The sequence below is a fragment of the Typopeltis vanoorti genome, chromosome 3 (genome assembly GCF_054136105.1).
Source record: "Typopeltis vanoorti isolate ZY-2024b chromosome 3, IOZ_Tvanoo_1.0, whole genome shotgun sequence".
In the NCBI taxonomy this organism is placed as follows: Eukaryota; Metazoa; Arthropoda; class Arachnida; order Uropygi; family Thelyphonidae; genus Typopeltis; species Typopeltis vanoorti.
Window position 1 is genome coordinate 116,681,667 of NC_143551.1, and position 17,909 is coordinate 116,699,575.

Here is a 17,909-nt window from a genome sequence, read left to right on the forward strand (position 1 = left end):
CTGCAACATGGCAAGCTATTAGAAAATCATACTCAAGAAAACTGATTCTTTAAAGAGCCCTAGAGTATATATACAACTTATATACTGGGGAAATTTCTTTATATTAAACTATTCCAACATGCAAATTCATCTATTTAAATATTTTAATCTAAATGTAATTCAGATTTGATTTACTGAATCAGTAGTTTTTAGCAACTATCTGGTAAAACATCAAAAATGCTTGGATATCAAGCAACTAATGCAATTAAACAGATTTTAGTTACCCATATTTGTAAATTTAGGGACACAAAAACGCATGTTGAACCGATCATTTTATTAATTACTAATAAAATAAAACTTGACGTTTTGATCCCTGTATCGAGGTCATCATCAGAAGATACAAGTGTATATGGAACCAAGCTACATTTTCATGCCCTGTATACCGGTAAACTAAATCTACGTAGTTAATTAATCCTTTTCCCTAGCCTGACCTCTAGTGATAAAAAAATAAAATAAATAAAAAAATAAATAAATACAACTACAATAAACTGCTGAAGTCATCCAGAAAAAGATTAATACATGAGGACTTTAGCAGTTTATTGTAGTTGTATTTATTTATTTTTTTTTATCACTAGAGGTCAGGCTAGGGAAAAGGATTAATTAACTATGCAGATTTAGTTTACCGGTATACAGGGCATGAGCATGTAGCTTGGTTCCTTATACACGTGTATTCTTCCGATGATGACCTCAATACAGGGATCTAAACGTCAAGTTTTATTTTAATAGTAATTATTAAAATAATCTGTTCAACACGTGTTTTTTTGTGTCCCTAAATTTACAAACATGAGTGCTGATCACCGTGTAACCTTAAAAGAAAGATTTTAGTTACATAACTAAGCCTTTCAAAGAATAATAAATTCTAAAGCAAACCAACAATGACTCGATAATAGTTATTTATGAATATAATAAATATACAATGATAGTTAAAATTACCTAGAACTGTTATCCTCCGTGGTTCACAGGCATTTAGCTCTTGCATTCCTAGAACTTCAGAAAATGTTATATAATCTCCATCTTCAAACCCATGCCTTGTTTCCTCTAAGCAAGTGACAACACCTTCTTCATCCTTTCATTCAAAAAAATAGAAGGAAAAAAATCATCACAAAGAATGGCATTTCTGTGATTATAAATTATATGGAAAAATCAATGGCATCCAACTAATAAAAATTGGCTGTGTTCTGCTTTTTTGCAAACTACTAATTCAACTGAAACACTTCGACAGTGAAAAGAAGCAGGTAATATAAAAACTCACTCATCTGATATACATTTTAATATGTATTTTTAGCTTATTATAGTTAATCACTGAAGTCCCTTACACTTTCAACTAGTCTCACTGAATGTTTTTTTTTGTTTTGTTTATTCCATTTTTTTTTCCTTTCTTCATTCTGTGCTATCAAATAATTCTTCATAACTCCAACTAAACAGCTTACAAAAAGCGCTTCAGCTTTCCTTTTTTGAAAAATGATTTTTGACTGCTTACTTGCTAACTCTGCAAAAAAATCTCAAATCCAGTCACCTTCTGAATACTATTCAAACTTGGAGAGGGGGGGGGGACAAGAACTTACAATACAAATGTATTACACAGAAATTCGGAATCTCGATCAAAGTTAACTGCACACTTATTTCATACATGAATCTGTCTATGTTTTATGGTTATAGGTATTTCTAGGGTACTGTTCCAATGAACTTGCATCTATCATTCATCTACTTCAACAACATACTATAAAAACATAAGCAGCAGCACTTTGTTAACATCCTTGCAGTCTGAACTACAAACCCACATGCCTACCAATCATTTTTTTTTTTTTTTTTTTTTTGTATTCGCTATAATAGCTTTCCGCAAGTTTTCATCAAAGTGAAAGAGCTAGGGCTGCTTAAAAAGAATATTTACAGGTTTCTTCCATCTTGATCATGAAACCATCTAACTCACAAACCACACTGCTACAAATTCTGTAACCAATACACTAGTGTAAACATCTACCATTTAGTAATATTTTAGTTTTAAAAATAATAATAAAATGATTTCTATCATCAAATTTCTGACATGTACCCTCAAAGGGTGTACAGGATATGATAGTACCAAATGAAAAATTTACATTACTAACTTCTTATCTACAATTTTCTTCCAAATCAGTCTGTTACTTGTCAAGACTCCAACATTATCAGATCTCGTATTTCTATCTTCAAAGGCACTTTTTACTGTATCAATCCACATATATCTTGGTCTTCCTCTGGGTATTTTTCCTGCTAACCTTGCAGAGAGAACTTGTTTTATTAATCTTTCCTCTCTCTCATTCTGTTTAAGTGACCATACCACATGAGATTAGGATTAGCTCTGCTAACACATTCCTGGATGCTAACAATGTCAAGTTCTTCTCTAATATCTTTATTTTTAATATGATATTACCGTTGATGCGATCTGTTCACGCCCATAATCTTTCTCAGGACTAATATATGCAGTCTCTAGTATTTGGTCAAGTGTGTTACTTCTAACCCAGTTGGCAGATCCATAAGATAAAATTGGTTTGAACACCGTCTCGTATAGAGCTTTAGCGTTTTGACTAATTTCTCTCTTATTTCATATAAATTTATTCAGTTGACTTTGAAAAGAATTCTGTTGTCTATTTCCATATTTAATTTACCATCTTCACTAAAAATCGTGCTTAAGTAGCTGAAATGTTTTACTTTTTCTATTGGTTCTCCGTTCACAATACAGTTGATATTTTCAATGATTCTGCTTATTGTCTTTGTCTTTTTAATTCTAAACTTCATACTATATCTATTACAACAGTTATTCAATTTAGTCAGCAAATTTTGCAGACTTGTAAAGATTTATTTAGAAATATAACATCTGCATAAAGCAAAGAGCTGATATTAACATCTTCAATTTTGATAACAGGTTTAATACCATTTTCCTTCATAATGTGATCCATATAGATAATGAATAACAGAGGGGATAATGTACATCCTTGTCTGACACCACATTTAACATTAAACCATCTTCCTCTACTTCCTTCAATTATAACTGCTGACTTACAACTCAAATACAGACTAAGTATTGCTTGATATAATGCCCCATTGACACCATATAACTGTATCATATTGAATGGCTTCTCTCTTGGCACCTTGTCATATGCCTTTTCCAGATCGACAAAACTTAAATACAGATCGTTGTTATATTCCCATGCTTTCTCGACTATTTGTCGTAAAGTGAAGATCTGATCCTGACAGCCTCTATTTGGCCTGAATCCAGCTTGTTCTTCTTAAAATTTTTCTTCCACAATTGTTCTCAACCGTTTCTCAAGTATACTTGCACCTATCTTAGCAGGAACACTCAGTAATGAAATGCCTCTAATTCTCACATTCAGTTTTATTTCCTTTATATATATATATATATATATATATATATAGTACCCATATATATATATATGGGTACTATGAGAGCTCTCCTCCAATCATTTGGAATTTCTCTCTGTCTCCAGGCCTTCTGAACTATGCAGTGCAGCCAACATAAGATTTTTATACTTCCATACGTCAGCATTACTGGACGAATACCATCTACTCAAGCTGCCTTTGCACATTTCGGGCTTTTGATGGCTTTTTCTACTTCAAGTATGGATATGTATTCCTGATTGCACGCCTGGTCAGTGTTTTTTTTTTTTTTTTTACCAATGTGCTGTCACAATTTTACGAATTAATTACAACATACTTCAAGGATATCTTTTTCTCCTGTTTTCATGTCATCTTTATCATCTCTAATTTCTCTTACAGAACTCTTACCTCTATTTCTGAGCTTCTTCAACAACCTCCAGAATACCTTGCCACCTTCGTGATATTTATTTTCCATGTTCTTACCAAAGTCTTTCCATCACTTTCGTTTAGCTAGTTTTACACATTGCTTAGGTTTTATTAAATTTGTCTCTGCATTCTCTAAGAGCATAAGTTGACTTATTTGCCAGGAACTTTTGATGTTTCCTTCCTTTTCCTTCACTGCCTCTTTAAATTCCCGTGTCCACCATGCAGCTCAGGATTTTCTATCCTTGCAGAGAACCTCACCATGCCTCTCTGGCTGAATCAATCAATGTTTACTTTAGGGCTTGCCACTAATCTCCAAGGTTTGGTTCCTGTTCACAAACTCCTGCATTTATTCTTCAATAATGTTTGTGTATTTTTGTCTACAGTTCACATCTGAGAGCTGCTCACCTACTATTCGCTTTAAAACTTTCTTACATGTCATTCTTTTCAATATGAAATTCAATTTTATCCTGCTCAAGACTAAATAGGGATAGCTTCCAATTTCAAATCCACTGTACACTCTGGTGTCCTGCACCAGGGAGAAAACATCACTATCAATAATAACATAGTCAATGAGACTCTTCTTATTCCTTTCCTCTTCTCTCCATGAGAATTTGTGCACATTTTTATGTTGGAACACGTGTTAGTAATAACCAGTCTATGTCCTGAGCAGAAATCCAACAGATATTTGCCATTATTATTATCTTTGCTCATTTCTCCAAATTTTCCCAAAATATATTTGTATGTTTGACAATCATTTTCTTCTCTGCTATTTAGATCCTCAACAAGGACCAACTTTTCCTTTTTCATTGTGTCAGTTGCTTTTTCTAAAGCCTCAAAAAATTCCTCTACTTCTACCTTAGTAAAACCTTCTGTGGGAACATATACACAAATATGTCTTGTTGTCCAGTTCCCCCATTCTGAAATTTGCCCAAATGATTTCTAATATGATAAAAAATGAAAACTTTTTGTAGTTTAAAAATGTAATCTTCTATTTGTTGCCTACTTTTTCTTTTTTTTTTAATGTAGGTACCTTATATAAAGAAATCCTCATATCTAAAAGTGATTAACTCCTAGTGCTACATCTGATTACAGCAATTTGTTGATCAAGAAATTAGGAAGGCATATCTCCAAATTTTACTTCTGCAATATAAAAAGTTGACAGGATAAATTATATTAAATTTTTCAATTGATGAATCATCTTGTTTTTAAGAATTTAATTTTAAGTATATTGATCACTGCCATGTTTTGATGATGACACTTTAGAAAATATGCACTCAAAAAGTTTGAAATAAGATTAATTGGATAAGAGGGAATCAGTTCTTCCAACCTAACAAACAAGTTTCTTTAAAATATATATTAATTCCTGGTTGACATTTTAAACAGAAAGGGAAATAAATTCCAAATGCTTAAGGATAACTTTCATCACAGCATTTGTTTTCTTTGAGACAAAGGAATTCATATTAGAAAGTGTGTTTAATATAACTCCAAGATAATGTCAAATTCACAGATTACAGGACTTCAGGGACCACTCAGTGATTTGTTAGCTCAGTAATGATGATAGTATGTCGAGCATTACCCGCAAGCTGGGCATTTAAAATCTCTGAGCAAAAGGCTGAAACCATGAAAACTGGAAACCAAGAAAAAGATATCCTTGAAGTATGTTGTAATTTCTTCAAAAAATTTATAATTTAACTAGAGAATGGTAAGTAATATGTAAAAAAAGATGCATTTGACTCATTACAGTACAAAACAAAATTTGCAAAATCTGAAAGCACACCCCCAACTCAACATCACCAGAGTTAAAGATCGGTACTATCAACATAAGAAGCCTGAATGGCAAAGAAATGGAGCTAGCTGAAGAATTAGATAAGTACCAGATCGACATAATAGGGGTGACTGAAACAAAAAAAGACCAAAACTGGCGAGATCTTTCTGAGCAATAAATACAAAATGTTATATTCAGGCAATGTCAATCAAGGAAAAGAAGGGGTAGCCATAGTACTCAACACTAAATACGAGCCTAATTTTCTTGAATGGCAGGCAGTCTCAAGTACAGTGATGTGGGCTAATATCAGAATGGGGAACTGGACAATGAGATTTATTTGTGCCTATGGTCCAACAGAAGGCTTTACAAAGGTAGAAGTGGAGGAATTTTTTCAGGCTTTAGAAAAAGCAACTGACACAATGAAAAAGGAAAAGTTGGTCCTTGTTGGGGATCTAAATAGCAGGGTAGGAAATGATTGTCAGACATACAAAAATATTTTGGGAAAATTTGGAGAAAAGAGCAAAGCTAATAATAATGGCAAATACTTGTTGGATTTCTGCCCAAGACATGGATTGGTTATTACTAACACCATGTTCCAACATAAAAATGTGCACAGATTCACATGGAGAGAGAGATGCAAGGAATAAGAAAAGTCTCATTGACTATGTTATTATTGATAGTGATGTTTTCTCCCTGGTGCAAGACACCAGAGTGTATAGAGGATTTGAAATTGGAAGCGATCACTATTTAGTCTTGAGCATAATAAATTTGAAGTTCATAGTGAAAAGAATGACATGTAAGAAACTTTACAACAAATAGTGAAGAAAGCATGGGAATATAACAAAGATCTGTATTTAAGTTTTGTTGATTTGGAAAAGGCATATGACAAGGTGCAAAGAGAGAAGCTATTCAATGTGCTACAGCTATATGGTATCAATGGGGCATTAAATAAAGACTAAGTATTGCTTGATATGAGTTGTAAGTCAGTAGTTAGAATGGAAGTACAGGAAGATGGTTTAATGTTAAATCTGGTGCGAGACCAGGAAGTACATTATCCCCTCTGTTATTCATTATCTATATGGATCGCATTATGAAGGAAAGTGATATTAAACATGATATCAAAATTGGATTTGTTAATGTCAGCTCTTTGTTTTATGCGGATGATGTTATACTTCTAAATAAATCCACTACAAGCTTGCCAGATTCCCTGACTAAACTGAATAACTGTTGTAATAGATATGGTATGAAGGTCAGTATTAAAAAGACAAAGACAATGAAAATAAGCAGAATCATTGAAAATGTCAAACCTGTGGAACAAGTAAAACATTTCAGCTAATTGGGCACAATTTTTAGTGAAGATGGTAAATTAAATATGGAAATAGACAACAGAATCAACAAAGCTGGTATGGTAGGAAGTCAATTGAATAAATTCATATGGAATAAGAGAGAAATTAGTCGGAACACTAAATTAGCTGTATACAAGACAATGTTCAAACCACTTTTAACTTATGGATCTGAGGGCTGGGTCAGAAGTAAAATACTTGACCAAAGACTAGAGACTGCAGATATGAGAGTCCTGAGAAAGATCAGAGGCGTGAATAGATGGCATCAATGGCAATATCATATTAAAAACGATGATATTAGGAAAGAACTTGATATTGTCAGTATCCAAGAATGCGTTAGCAGAGCTAATCTCAGATGTATTATCACTTGAACAGAATGGGAGAGGAAAGATTAGCAAAACAAGTGTTCTCTGCCAGGCTGGCAGAAAAACGACCCAGAGGAAGACCAAGATATAGGTGGATTGATACGGTACAAAGTGCCTTAGACCAGGGGTCAGTAACTGGTGGCCCATAAAAGGTTAACCATACTTACGTGGCATGTGGCCCGTATGCTGAATTATTTAAATAATACATTTTATAATATGAATGTCCGCGCGGTTAGCCTAGTGGCCTTGCGCTTCACAACCATATGCCTGGGGAAGGAGTGTCCTAGGTTCGATTCCCGTCCACGACGTGAGGAGCTTAAGGATCTTCCTCAGCCATAGCCAAGTTAGCCGGTCTTGGGCGTGGGCAGCAGGGTTTTTTCCGCCAGTTTATCTGGGGTTTTTCATCCCGCAAGCAGGCAAACCGGCCCCCTGAACACACAGGTTACAGTCATAAATACTTACGGCAAGGAAGGCAACGGGAAACCACCTTGCTCATAATCGTCTTTCCCTAGAATGGTAGCATATAGCTACCCTCCCGCGGCCATATGGCAGATGGGAACCAGAAGATAATATGAATAATAAATGAAAAATAATTTTATACCCATACTTCGTGATATCGTCATGCAAATTTGAAGGAGTCAACCATGTGAGTCATGTGTGGGAATAACTAGGTGACTTCATCCGACAAAAACAGAGATTTTGGCGCACATCTTCAGTCGCGTTCCCTCGTCCATATTTTAATATAATTCAATAACATCAACTATTATTTTCAGAGGTTATATATTTCTTAAAAATAATTTCAAAAATGGGTTCAAGAAAACATAAAATTGCAGATGAAAGAAGAAGGTTAAATAGTGAATTGAACAGCAAGCACTTCTTTATTGAAAATGAGGATAATCCCCTTTGTCTTATTTGTCATAAAACTGTTGCTGTTATAAAAGAATATAATATCAGACATCATTATGAGAATATCATACTTTATCTCGTAATCTCGAACTTTAAATATTTCTGTGTTTTTTTAAGATTGATATAATAAATTTGATAACTTGAAAAGTTTTTTTTTTCACTCACTATTTTCTCTTAATTAAACGCTTGCGGCTCGATTATTAAAAATAAAAGTTGAATGTGGCATGGGAGTCTGTAAAGGTTGCAGACCCCTCCCTTAGACGATAGAAATGCAAGATCTGATAATGTTGGAGTCTTGACAAGTAACAGACTGATTTGGAGGAATATTGTAGATAGGAAGTTAGTAATGGTGCAAATTTTTCATGTAGTACTATCATATCCTGTACACCCCTTGAGGGTACATGGCAGCAATTTGATGATGATGTGACATAATAGGCATGACTGAAACAAAGAAAACAAATAGCCGAGATCCGAGTAACAAATACAAAATGTTATATTCATGCAATAACAATCAGGGAAAAGAGCTATGGTATTCAACACTAAATATGAGAATAATCTTGAATGGCAGGAATATCAAGGAGAGTGATGTGGACAAAAATCAGAATGGGGAACTGAACAATGTGACTGGTGCTTATGGCCCAACAGATGGTTCTACTAAGGAAGAAATGGAGTAATTTTTTGAAACATTAGAGAAGGCAGCTGAGCACAGTGAAAAAAGAAAATGGAGATCTAAACAGCAGAGTAAGAAATGATTACCAGACAAATAGGAATGTTTTGAGAAAATCTGGAGAAAAGAGTAAAGGTAATAATAATGGTAAGTGTCTGCTGGATTTCTGTTCAGAACAGACTAGTTATTACTAACAAAATGTATCAACATAAAAATGTGCACCAATGCACACACAGAGAAGATGCAAGAAATAAGAAAAATATCAATGACTGGGTTATAGTTGATGTTGCACTAATTCAAGACAAGAGTATACAGAGGACTTGAAATAGGGAATGATCACTATTTAGTTTTGAGGAGGATAAAATTGAATTTCATATTGAAAATGAGAGTGCACAAGAAAGCTTGGTTTGAAAACAAGAACCAAACCTTAGATATTCAGTGGCAAATCCTAAAGAAAACAGTGATTGCTTCAGCCAGAGAGGCATGTGGTGAGGTTGTCTGTAAGCAGAGAAAAATCAGAACTGCATGGTGGACTCAGGATGTTAAAGAGGGAGTAGGAAAAGAAGAAGAAAGCATGTGGAAAGTTACTGACAAGTAAGTCAGCTTGTGCTCTTAGAGAATACAGAGAAAAATGTAAGAAAGCAAAGCATTATATAAAACTAGCTAAACTAAAGTCATGGGAAGACTTTGGTAGAACACAGAAAATATATATCACAAGGTGGCAAAATATTCTGGAGGCTATTGAAAAACTTAGAAATTGAGGAGAGAATATTGTAAAATGAATCAGAGATAATAAAGGAAAGATCTTCAAAACGCTACAGTTATATGGTGTAAATGGGACATTAAATTGAGCAATATATAGTCTCTATTTAAGATGTAAGTCAGCAGTAAGAATTGAAGGAGGACAATGGTTTGATGTTGAATAAGGTGTGCAACAAGGGTGCATATTATCTCCACTGTTATTCATTATCTATATGGATCACGTTATGAAGGAAAGTTGTAAAAATAATCATAATTAAAATTCTGAATATTTTTACGAACTGTTTATGTTAAAATGTTTATTAGTTTCGTTTTCATAACACGCATTGTCGGCACTTGCGATGTGCCCGTTATGGAAATTGTTTTGTGAAAAGTGATATGTAAAGAAGTCAAAAAATTGATGTACTTACCAGATTTGATATTTGTATTATTTAAAAGAATTTTATTGTAATTTAAAATTATCAAGGTTGTGTTTTATGAAGACATTCTCTTGTCGCTAACGGAGACAACTTGTCAGCCATTATTTATACCTAACTTCTTGCTTACCAGTTTCATGGAGTGTGCATGCTCGCCGAGAAGTTTGATGAGTGATTGACAGCTGACAAGATAGCGTTCGGTATCTGAGTAACGGCTGTAAACAAGAGAGCGTTCGGAAGGAATTTAGAACACAGGCCGGCAGATATTTAGATTCAGAGGAACTTAGTTTTATTGTGACAGTCAGAGGAAAATTAATAGTATATTCCGAAAAAGGAATCGTGGAACTATTAAGTTTTAATGTGGAATAAGTATGTGGATAAATAAAAAGGAAATATTGCTATATGCATTTTAAATGGAATATTAATGGAAACACTAATTGAAACATTTATAGTAGATTCTGAAAAGGAAATCGTAGAACTGCAAGTTTTTTTATTGGAAGAGTTAAGACTGTCAATAAGCATTTAGTGAATAAAAGAAGAATTTGCTATTTACGTTCTAAAGGAATGTTCAAGAAAACTCTGATTAGGAAGTTTCATCTGTATTAAGGACGCCAGATCTGATTATTATTTCTACTGAAGAAAAGAGACAGAATTAAGTGCAGAAGAATTAATGTGTACTACATAAGTGACGAGAAAGGATCCTGTAAAAAATGAATAGAGTCATATATCTTCTGAAAATGGCCTTGACAGAGAAAGAAACTGGCTATGAACATTTTATGATTGTGCAAACAAAGTGTATGTTTTAAAAGGCATTGGATCCAATTAAATCGTAGTTAGTTATGTAATAGTTTGAAGTGTATATATACATTGTTTGTTATATAAAATGTATTTATTTTGTATTTTGGTCTTGAGTCAGTGATTTATTTGGATTCTGAAAGAAATAGTAAAAAAGAGGTCATTGCACCACTCGGAGTGAACCGTTGTGTATATAATAACATATAGGTACACTTGGAATTAAAAAAATAATTGTTAGAAACAGAGATCATCTCTATGGTAGAATTAATGTTATGAGAATATTCTCTATATAAAAATCCAGCAATTATTAACAAAGTGGTATTAAATCTGATATAAAAATTTGAAATATTATCTTAGCTCTTTTATGCAGATGTTATACTTCTAAATCAATCAGTACAAGTTGACAAGATTCCCTGACTAACTTGAATAACTGTTCTATTAAATTTGGTATGAAAATCAGTAATAAAATGACAAAGACAATGAAAATAGGCAGAAACATTGAAAACAACAATCCTGAATGGCAAAACCTATATAACAACTAAAACATTTCAGATACCTAGGCACAATTTTTAGTGATATGGCAAATAAAATATGGAAATAGACAACAGAATTAGCAAAGCTGGTAGGGTAGGAAGTCAGCTGAATAAATTTATATGAAATAAGAAAGAAATTAGTCAAAACACTAAATTAGCTGTACACAAAACAGTGTTCAAACCAATTTTAACTTTTGGATCTGAGAGCTGGGTTATAAATATAATACGATCAAAGACTGGTAACCTGAGATATGAGTTCTGAGAAAGATTAGTGAAGTGAAGAGATGGAATCAATAGTAGTATCATTAAAAATTATGATATTAGGAAAGAAACTGCCATTGTTAGGAGAACTAATCTCAGAGGGTATGGCCACTTAAATAAAATGGAAAAGGAAAGATTAACAAAACAACTGTTCTTTGCCAGGTTGGCAGGAAAAAGACCCAGAGGAAGACCAAGATATAAATGGCTTGATACAGTAAAAAAATGCCTTAAAAGACAGAAACTGTCACCATGTAAAATTGGAGTTTTGATAGATAACAGATTAATTTGGAGGAAAACCGTTGATCGGAAATTAGTAATGGTGTAACTTTTTCATGTAATACTGTCAAAGTATCCTGTAGATCCACTGAGCATGCATCTAAAGAATTTGATGATAAATTTAAAATATCTTCCTAGTTAAATAGTAACAATAAATAAAGAAATACTATTTTTTGCATCTTTTTTCACTATCATAATTAAATTAATCCTGAAGTCAATAAATATAGATAAATAAAAATAAATTATTTTTATTTATCCCCCCGCACTTCCAGATTGAGTATTATTTTCTGGGGATGATTTTTTTTTTTTTTTTGGTCTGACCCAGAAATATATCTTCACGGGAAGAAATTGTTTAAATGCAGACAGATAAAAAATTTCTATCCTGAATTAATTCATCCAATTAGAAAAAAGTTCCTTTTGAATTGTTTCAAGAGGAACATTTTATTTTGTATCATCAGCAGTAGCCATACAAATTACCCAAACTCAACAGCATCTCTATCAGGGGTTGAAATGGTATTGACACTATGTATACCCAATACTTATGCCTATATATGCAATATTAAAGATTATACTATTTACTGACCTTGCTTATGGAAGCAATCATTGCAGAAACTGGAGCTTCACCACTAACATCAAGAACTGTGAAATTTTCACCAAAATCACAGAAGATTTGGCTTTAAAAAGAAAACATTTAAAATCGGTTATTTCCATTTATTATATTATATTACATCCACATTAAATTTTATTTTGCATTAAGTAAGATTTTAATTATTTTTGTTGATAATTATCAAAGAAAAGATCCATTACAAAGTTATAAATCAGCATGTATGATTGTTAGCAAAATCAATTCTAATTCCTTATTTGGGTTGAAAAATTACCCAGTCAAAGTTAAGGGGATGGGGGAGGGGAATATTTTTGGAGATGGTGTTCTCTTTACATTTTATCTAGTCTAGCAGATGAAATTTTGTCAGACTGGAATATAAATGATGTGTGTGACACACACACACACACACACACACACACACGGTATAGACTCAAATGTTTAGATATACTGTGGATTCTGGTTAAGTGGTTCACAATGGGAATAGCATAACTTAGCCCAGTTAAGTGGCTATCCCAGTTAAATGAAGTTGCATGTCAATAGTTTTACATATTATGCAAGTTAAAGTGCATTAATCATTTAGCTATCCAATTGAAGACACATCTAAGATGCAAAGAATGTTTTCCCTGTGGTTAACATGCATCTCATGCTGATGGTTATTATATAAATCACAATAATTTTTGTTTATGTTGGTTTGATTTCAGAAAGCTTCTCATGCTATGTTTGTGATATTCCTATTTGCATTACTGGAATGGACTGATCCAATTTTAAATGGTCACTTTAAAATGTGGATAAAATATAGCGTAATAATTCACATTATTCTTGCCTATGGTTAAGGAATAAGATTGGTACTTAATCTTCAAAAAAGCCACACAGAATTAAGGAAGATTGTCAAAAAAAGAAATTTACATTTCATTTTTGCTATTCCATAAGATAGTGATGTAACTCCCTCCCCATCATTCACAAAATACCTCCTTGCTTGTTTCCTAGAAACAAACAAACAAAAAATCCATTACATGCAACCCAAAGACATTAAGGAGAGACTGGCAGTTCATAAAAAAAAAAAAAAAAAAAAAATATATATATATATAAGGGTCAAAGCTGTATAACTGAAAGGAGACCTCCACATAGCCTTTCAAGGAATGCTGAGAACCGACCAGGACTTCTGACCTAATGTCCAATCCTCACATTCTCGTGGTGCACCCTGTTGGGTATCTACTTTGATACTGAACGAACGAGGATGGACTGGCAATTTGGGATTTAGCCGACAAAACTGTATTCTTATTGGTTAAACCAAAATAAAAAATGATGGTACACATGACAGAATTTCATGCCGGCTGGGGCATCGCCCGGTTAAACAAGGCCCCCGTTGTTTTCGCCAGGGAACCAGGGCGAACAGCGAAAAGTCAGCTTCTGGAACAAATCTGAAAACAAACCCCAACTCAACATCAGAGCTAAAGATTGGTACTATCAATGTAAGAAGCCTGAATGGCAAAGAAATGGCGCTAGCTGAGGAATTAGATAAGTACCAGATCGACATAGGGGTGACTGAAACAAAAAAGACCAAAACTGGTGAGATCTTTCTGAGCAATAAATACAAAATGTTATATTCAGGCAATGACAATCAAGGAAAAGAAGGAGTAGCCATAGTATTCAACACAAAATACGAGACTAATCTTCTTGAATGGCAGTCAGTCTCAAGTAGAGTAATGTGGGCAAATATCAGAATGGGGAACTGGACAATGAGATTTATTTGTGCCTATGGTCCAACAGAAGGTTCTACTAAGGTAGAAGTGGAGGAATTTTTTTGACGCTTTAGAAAAAGCAGCTGACACAATGAAAAAGGAAAAGTTGGTCCTTGTTGGGGATCTAAATAGCAGGGTAGGAAATGATTGTCAGACATACAAAAATATTTTGGGAAAATTTGGAGAAAAGAGCAAAGCTAATAATAATGGCAAATATCTGTTGGATTTCTGCTCAGGACATGGACTGGTTATTACTAACACCATGTTCCAACATAAAAATGTGCACAAATTCACATGGAGAGAAGAGGCGAGGAATAAGAAAAGTCTCATTGACTATGTTATTGTTGATAGTGATGTTTTCTCCCTGGTGCAGGACACCAGAGTGTACAGAGGATTTGAAATTGGAAGTGATCACTTAGTCTTGAGCAGGATAAAATTGAATTTCATATTGAAAAGAATAACATGTAAGAAAGTTTTAAAGCGAATAAAAGTTGAGCAGCTCCCAGATGTGAACTGTAGACTAAAATACAGAAAGATTATTGAAAAGAAAATGAAAGAGTTTGAGAACAGGAATCAAGCCTTGGAGATTCATTGGCAAACTCTGAAGAAAACATTGATTGATTCTGCCAGAGAGGCATATGGTGAGGTTGTGTGCAAGGATAAAAAAATCAGAACTCCCTGGTGGACACAGGAAGTTAAAGAGGCAGTGCAGGAAAAGAAGAAAGCATATCAAAAGTTCCTGGCAAATAAGTCAGCTTTTACTCTTACAGAATATAGAGACAAATGTAAGAAAGCTAAACAGTGTGTAAAACTAGCTAAACAAAGGTCATGGGAGGACTTTGGCAAGAATATAGAAAATAAATATCAAGAAGGTGGCAAAATATTCTGGAGGTTCTTGAAGAAGCTTAAAAATGGAGGAAAGAGTGCTGTAAAAGGAGTTAGAGATGATAAAGGTGACATGAAAACAGGAGAAAAAGATATCCTTGAAGTATTGAGTAATTACTTTGTAAAACTGCTAAATGAAACAAGCAGTGATGACAGCACAGTGATAAAAAAAAATGCTGAAGTATGGTGGTATAAAAGTCTTACAGTGGCTGCACTGTAGTTCAGAAAGCCTGGACAGAGGGACGAATTCCCGATGATTGGAATAGAGCTCTCATAGTACCAATATATAAAAAGGGAAATAAAACTGAATGTGAGAATTACAGAGGTATTTCCCTACTGAGTGTTCCTGGCAAGATCTATGCAAGTATACTTGAGAAACGGTTGAGAAGAATTGTGGAAGAAAAGCTTGGTGAAGAACAAGCTGGATTCAGGCCAAATAGAAGCTATCAGGATCAGATCTTCACTTTACGACAAATAGTCGAGAAAGCATGGGAATATAACGAAGATCAGTATTTAAGTTTTGTCGATTTGGAAAAGGCATATGACAAGGTGCCAAGAGAGAAGCTATTCAATACGCTGCAGTTATATGGTGTCAATGGGGCATTATATCGAGCAATACTTAGTATTTATTTGAGTTGTAAGTCAGCAGTTAGAATTGAAGGAAGTACAGGAAGATGGTTTAATGTTAAATCTGGTGTGAGACAAGGATGTATATTATCCCATCTGTTATTCATTAACAATGTGGATCACATTATGAAGGAAAGTGGTATTAAACCTGATATCAAAATTAGAGATGTTAATGTGAACTCTTTGCTTTATGTGGATAATGTTATACTTCTAAATAAATCCGCTACAAGTCTGCAAGATTCTCTGACTAAATTCAATTGTTGTTGTAATAGATAAGGTATGAAGGTCAGCAATAAAAAGATAAAGACAATGAAAATAGGCAGAATCATTGAAAATGTCAACTGTGTTGTGAATGGAGAACCTGTGGAACAAGTAAAACATTTCAGCTACTTAGGCATGATTTTTACTGAAGATGGTAAATTAAATATAGAAATAGACAACAGAATCAGCAAAGCTGGTATGGTGGGAAGTCAATTAAATAAATTCATATGGAATAAGAGAGAAATTAGTCGGAACACTAAATTAGCTGTATACAAGACGGTGTTGAAACCAGTTTTAACTTATGGATCTAAGAGCTGTTTCAGAAGTAAAACACTTGACCAAAGACTAGAGACCGCAGATATGAGAGTCCTGAGAAAGATTAGAGGCGTGAACAAATGGCATCAATATCAATATCATATTAAAAATGAGGATATTAGGAAAGAACTTGACATTGTCAGCATCCAGGAATGCGTTAGCAGAGCTAATCTCAGGTGGTATGGTCACTTAAATAGAATGGGAAAGGAAAGATTAGCGAAACAAGTTTTTTCTGCCAGGTTGGCAGGAAAACGACCTAGAGGAAGACCAAGATATAGGTGGATTGATACAGTACAAAGTGCCTTAGACGATAGAAATATAAGATATGATAATGTTGGAGTCTTGACAAGTAACAGACTGATTTGGAGGAAAATTGTAGATAGGAAGTTAGTAATGATGTAATTTTTTCATGTAGTACTGTCATATCCTGTACACCCCTTGAGGGTACATGGCAGGAATTTGATGATGATGAAATATATATTAAAAAAAAATTAGAAAAGAACAATTCTTACATGACTTCCATAAACATACGAAACAACGCATATTTCTCATCAAAATATGCATTGATCTTCATCACATCAATCCGGATCAGCCTCATTATGACGCCAATATTGTCCAATTTTATATTTTGTTCTTCTGAGGCACTTCAACTGCATCAATATACCTAGATTTTGGGCTTCCTTAGGATCTTTTTCATTCATGCTTTTCCATTTTTGTTGTTAACTTCAGGCTCAACATTCTGGCATTAAACACCTGTTTTGCTATTCAGCTTTCATTTCCCATTCTATTTAGGTATAGCTCTGCTCACACATTTGTGAATATAAATGATGCCAAGTTCCTTCCAATATTTTCATTTTAAATGATTCTATGATTAAGGTCATCTATTCATTCAAACTTTATTCAGGAACTGTCATTTTTTTTTTATCCCTGGTCTATGTTCATACTATAGATATCTAACTCAACTCTGAGATCTATAAGTTCAAACTGGATTTTGTCTGTATAAAGCTAGTTAAGAGCTTTGATGATTTTTTTTGCTAATTCCATATATATTCAGCTGACTCATCACCATAAAGCTCTGCTTATTCTGCTGTGTATATGTTCAAGTTTTCAATCAACTATGAACTTCCCAAACTGCTGATTTAAGTTGGTTTGATTTTAGTTTTTCATGATTTGGTAAGGAAGTTCTTATATGCTCGAACAGCAATGGACTATTCCAATTTTACCAATAATGGGACAACCACTCATGATCCAATTTCCAATTTGGATCATGAGTGGTTGTCCCATTTATTTACACAATATAACTTATCAGTATCTCAAATGCCTCTTCCAGTTCTACAAATATAGATATATATATATCCTAGTTCTATTGCAAAAATTTCTAAACTATTTGTCTTAAAGTGAAAATGGACTATTCCAATTTTACTTACGCAAAATGAGCACATATTAACATCTCCAATTTCGATATTAAGTGTAATGCTACTTTCATGATCCATATAGATGGATAAGAGTGGAAATAGGTGCAAGACAAACACACATTATCAATGTGTACTCA

At 33.7% G+C, this 17,909-nt stretch overlaps 1 protein-coding gene across 3 annotated transcripts in view; it reads right to left on the bottom strand.

The window, feature by feature from the left end:
• Uba1 (ubiquitin-like activating enzyme 1) overlaps window positions 1-17,909 on the bottom strand; it is a 381,832-nt gene that overhangs the window by 229,491 nt on the left and 134,432 nt on the right. For all 3 annotated transcript variants that reach the window (XM_090390820.1, XM_090390822.1, XM_090390821.1), the window contains exons 6-7: window positions 12,507-12,597; window positions 973-1,105 (exon numbers count right to left, since the gene is read on the bottom strand). In XM_090390820.1, the coding sequence (XP_090246946.1) occupies window positions 973-1,105; window positions 12,507-12,597 (224 nt within the window). The remainder of the gene's footprint in view (window positions 1-972; window positions 1,106-12,506; window positions 12,598-17,909) is intronic.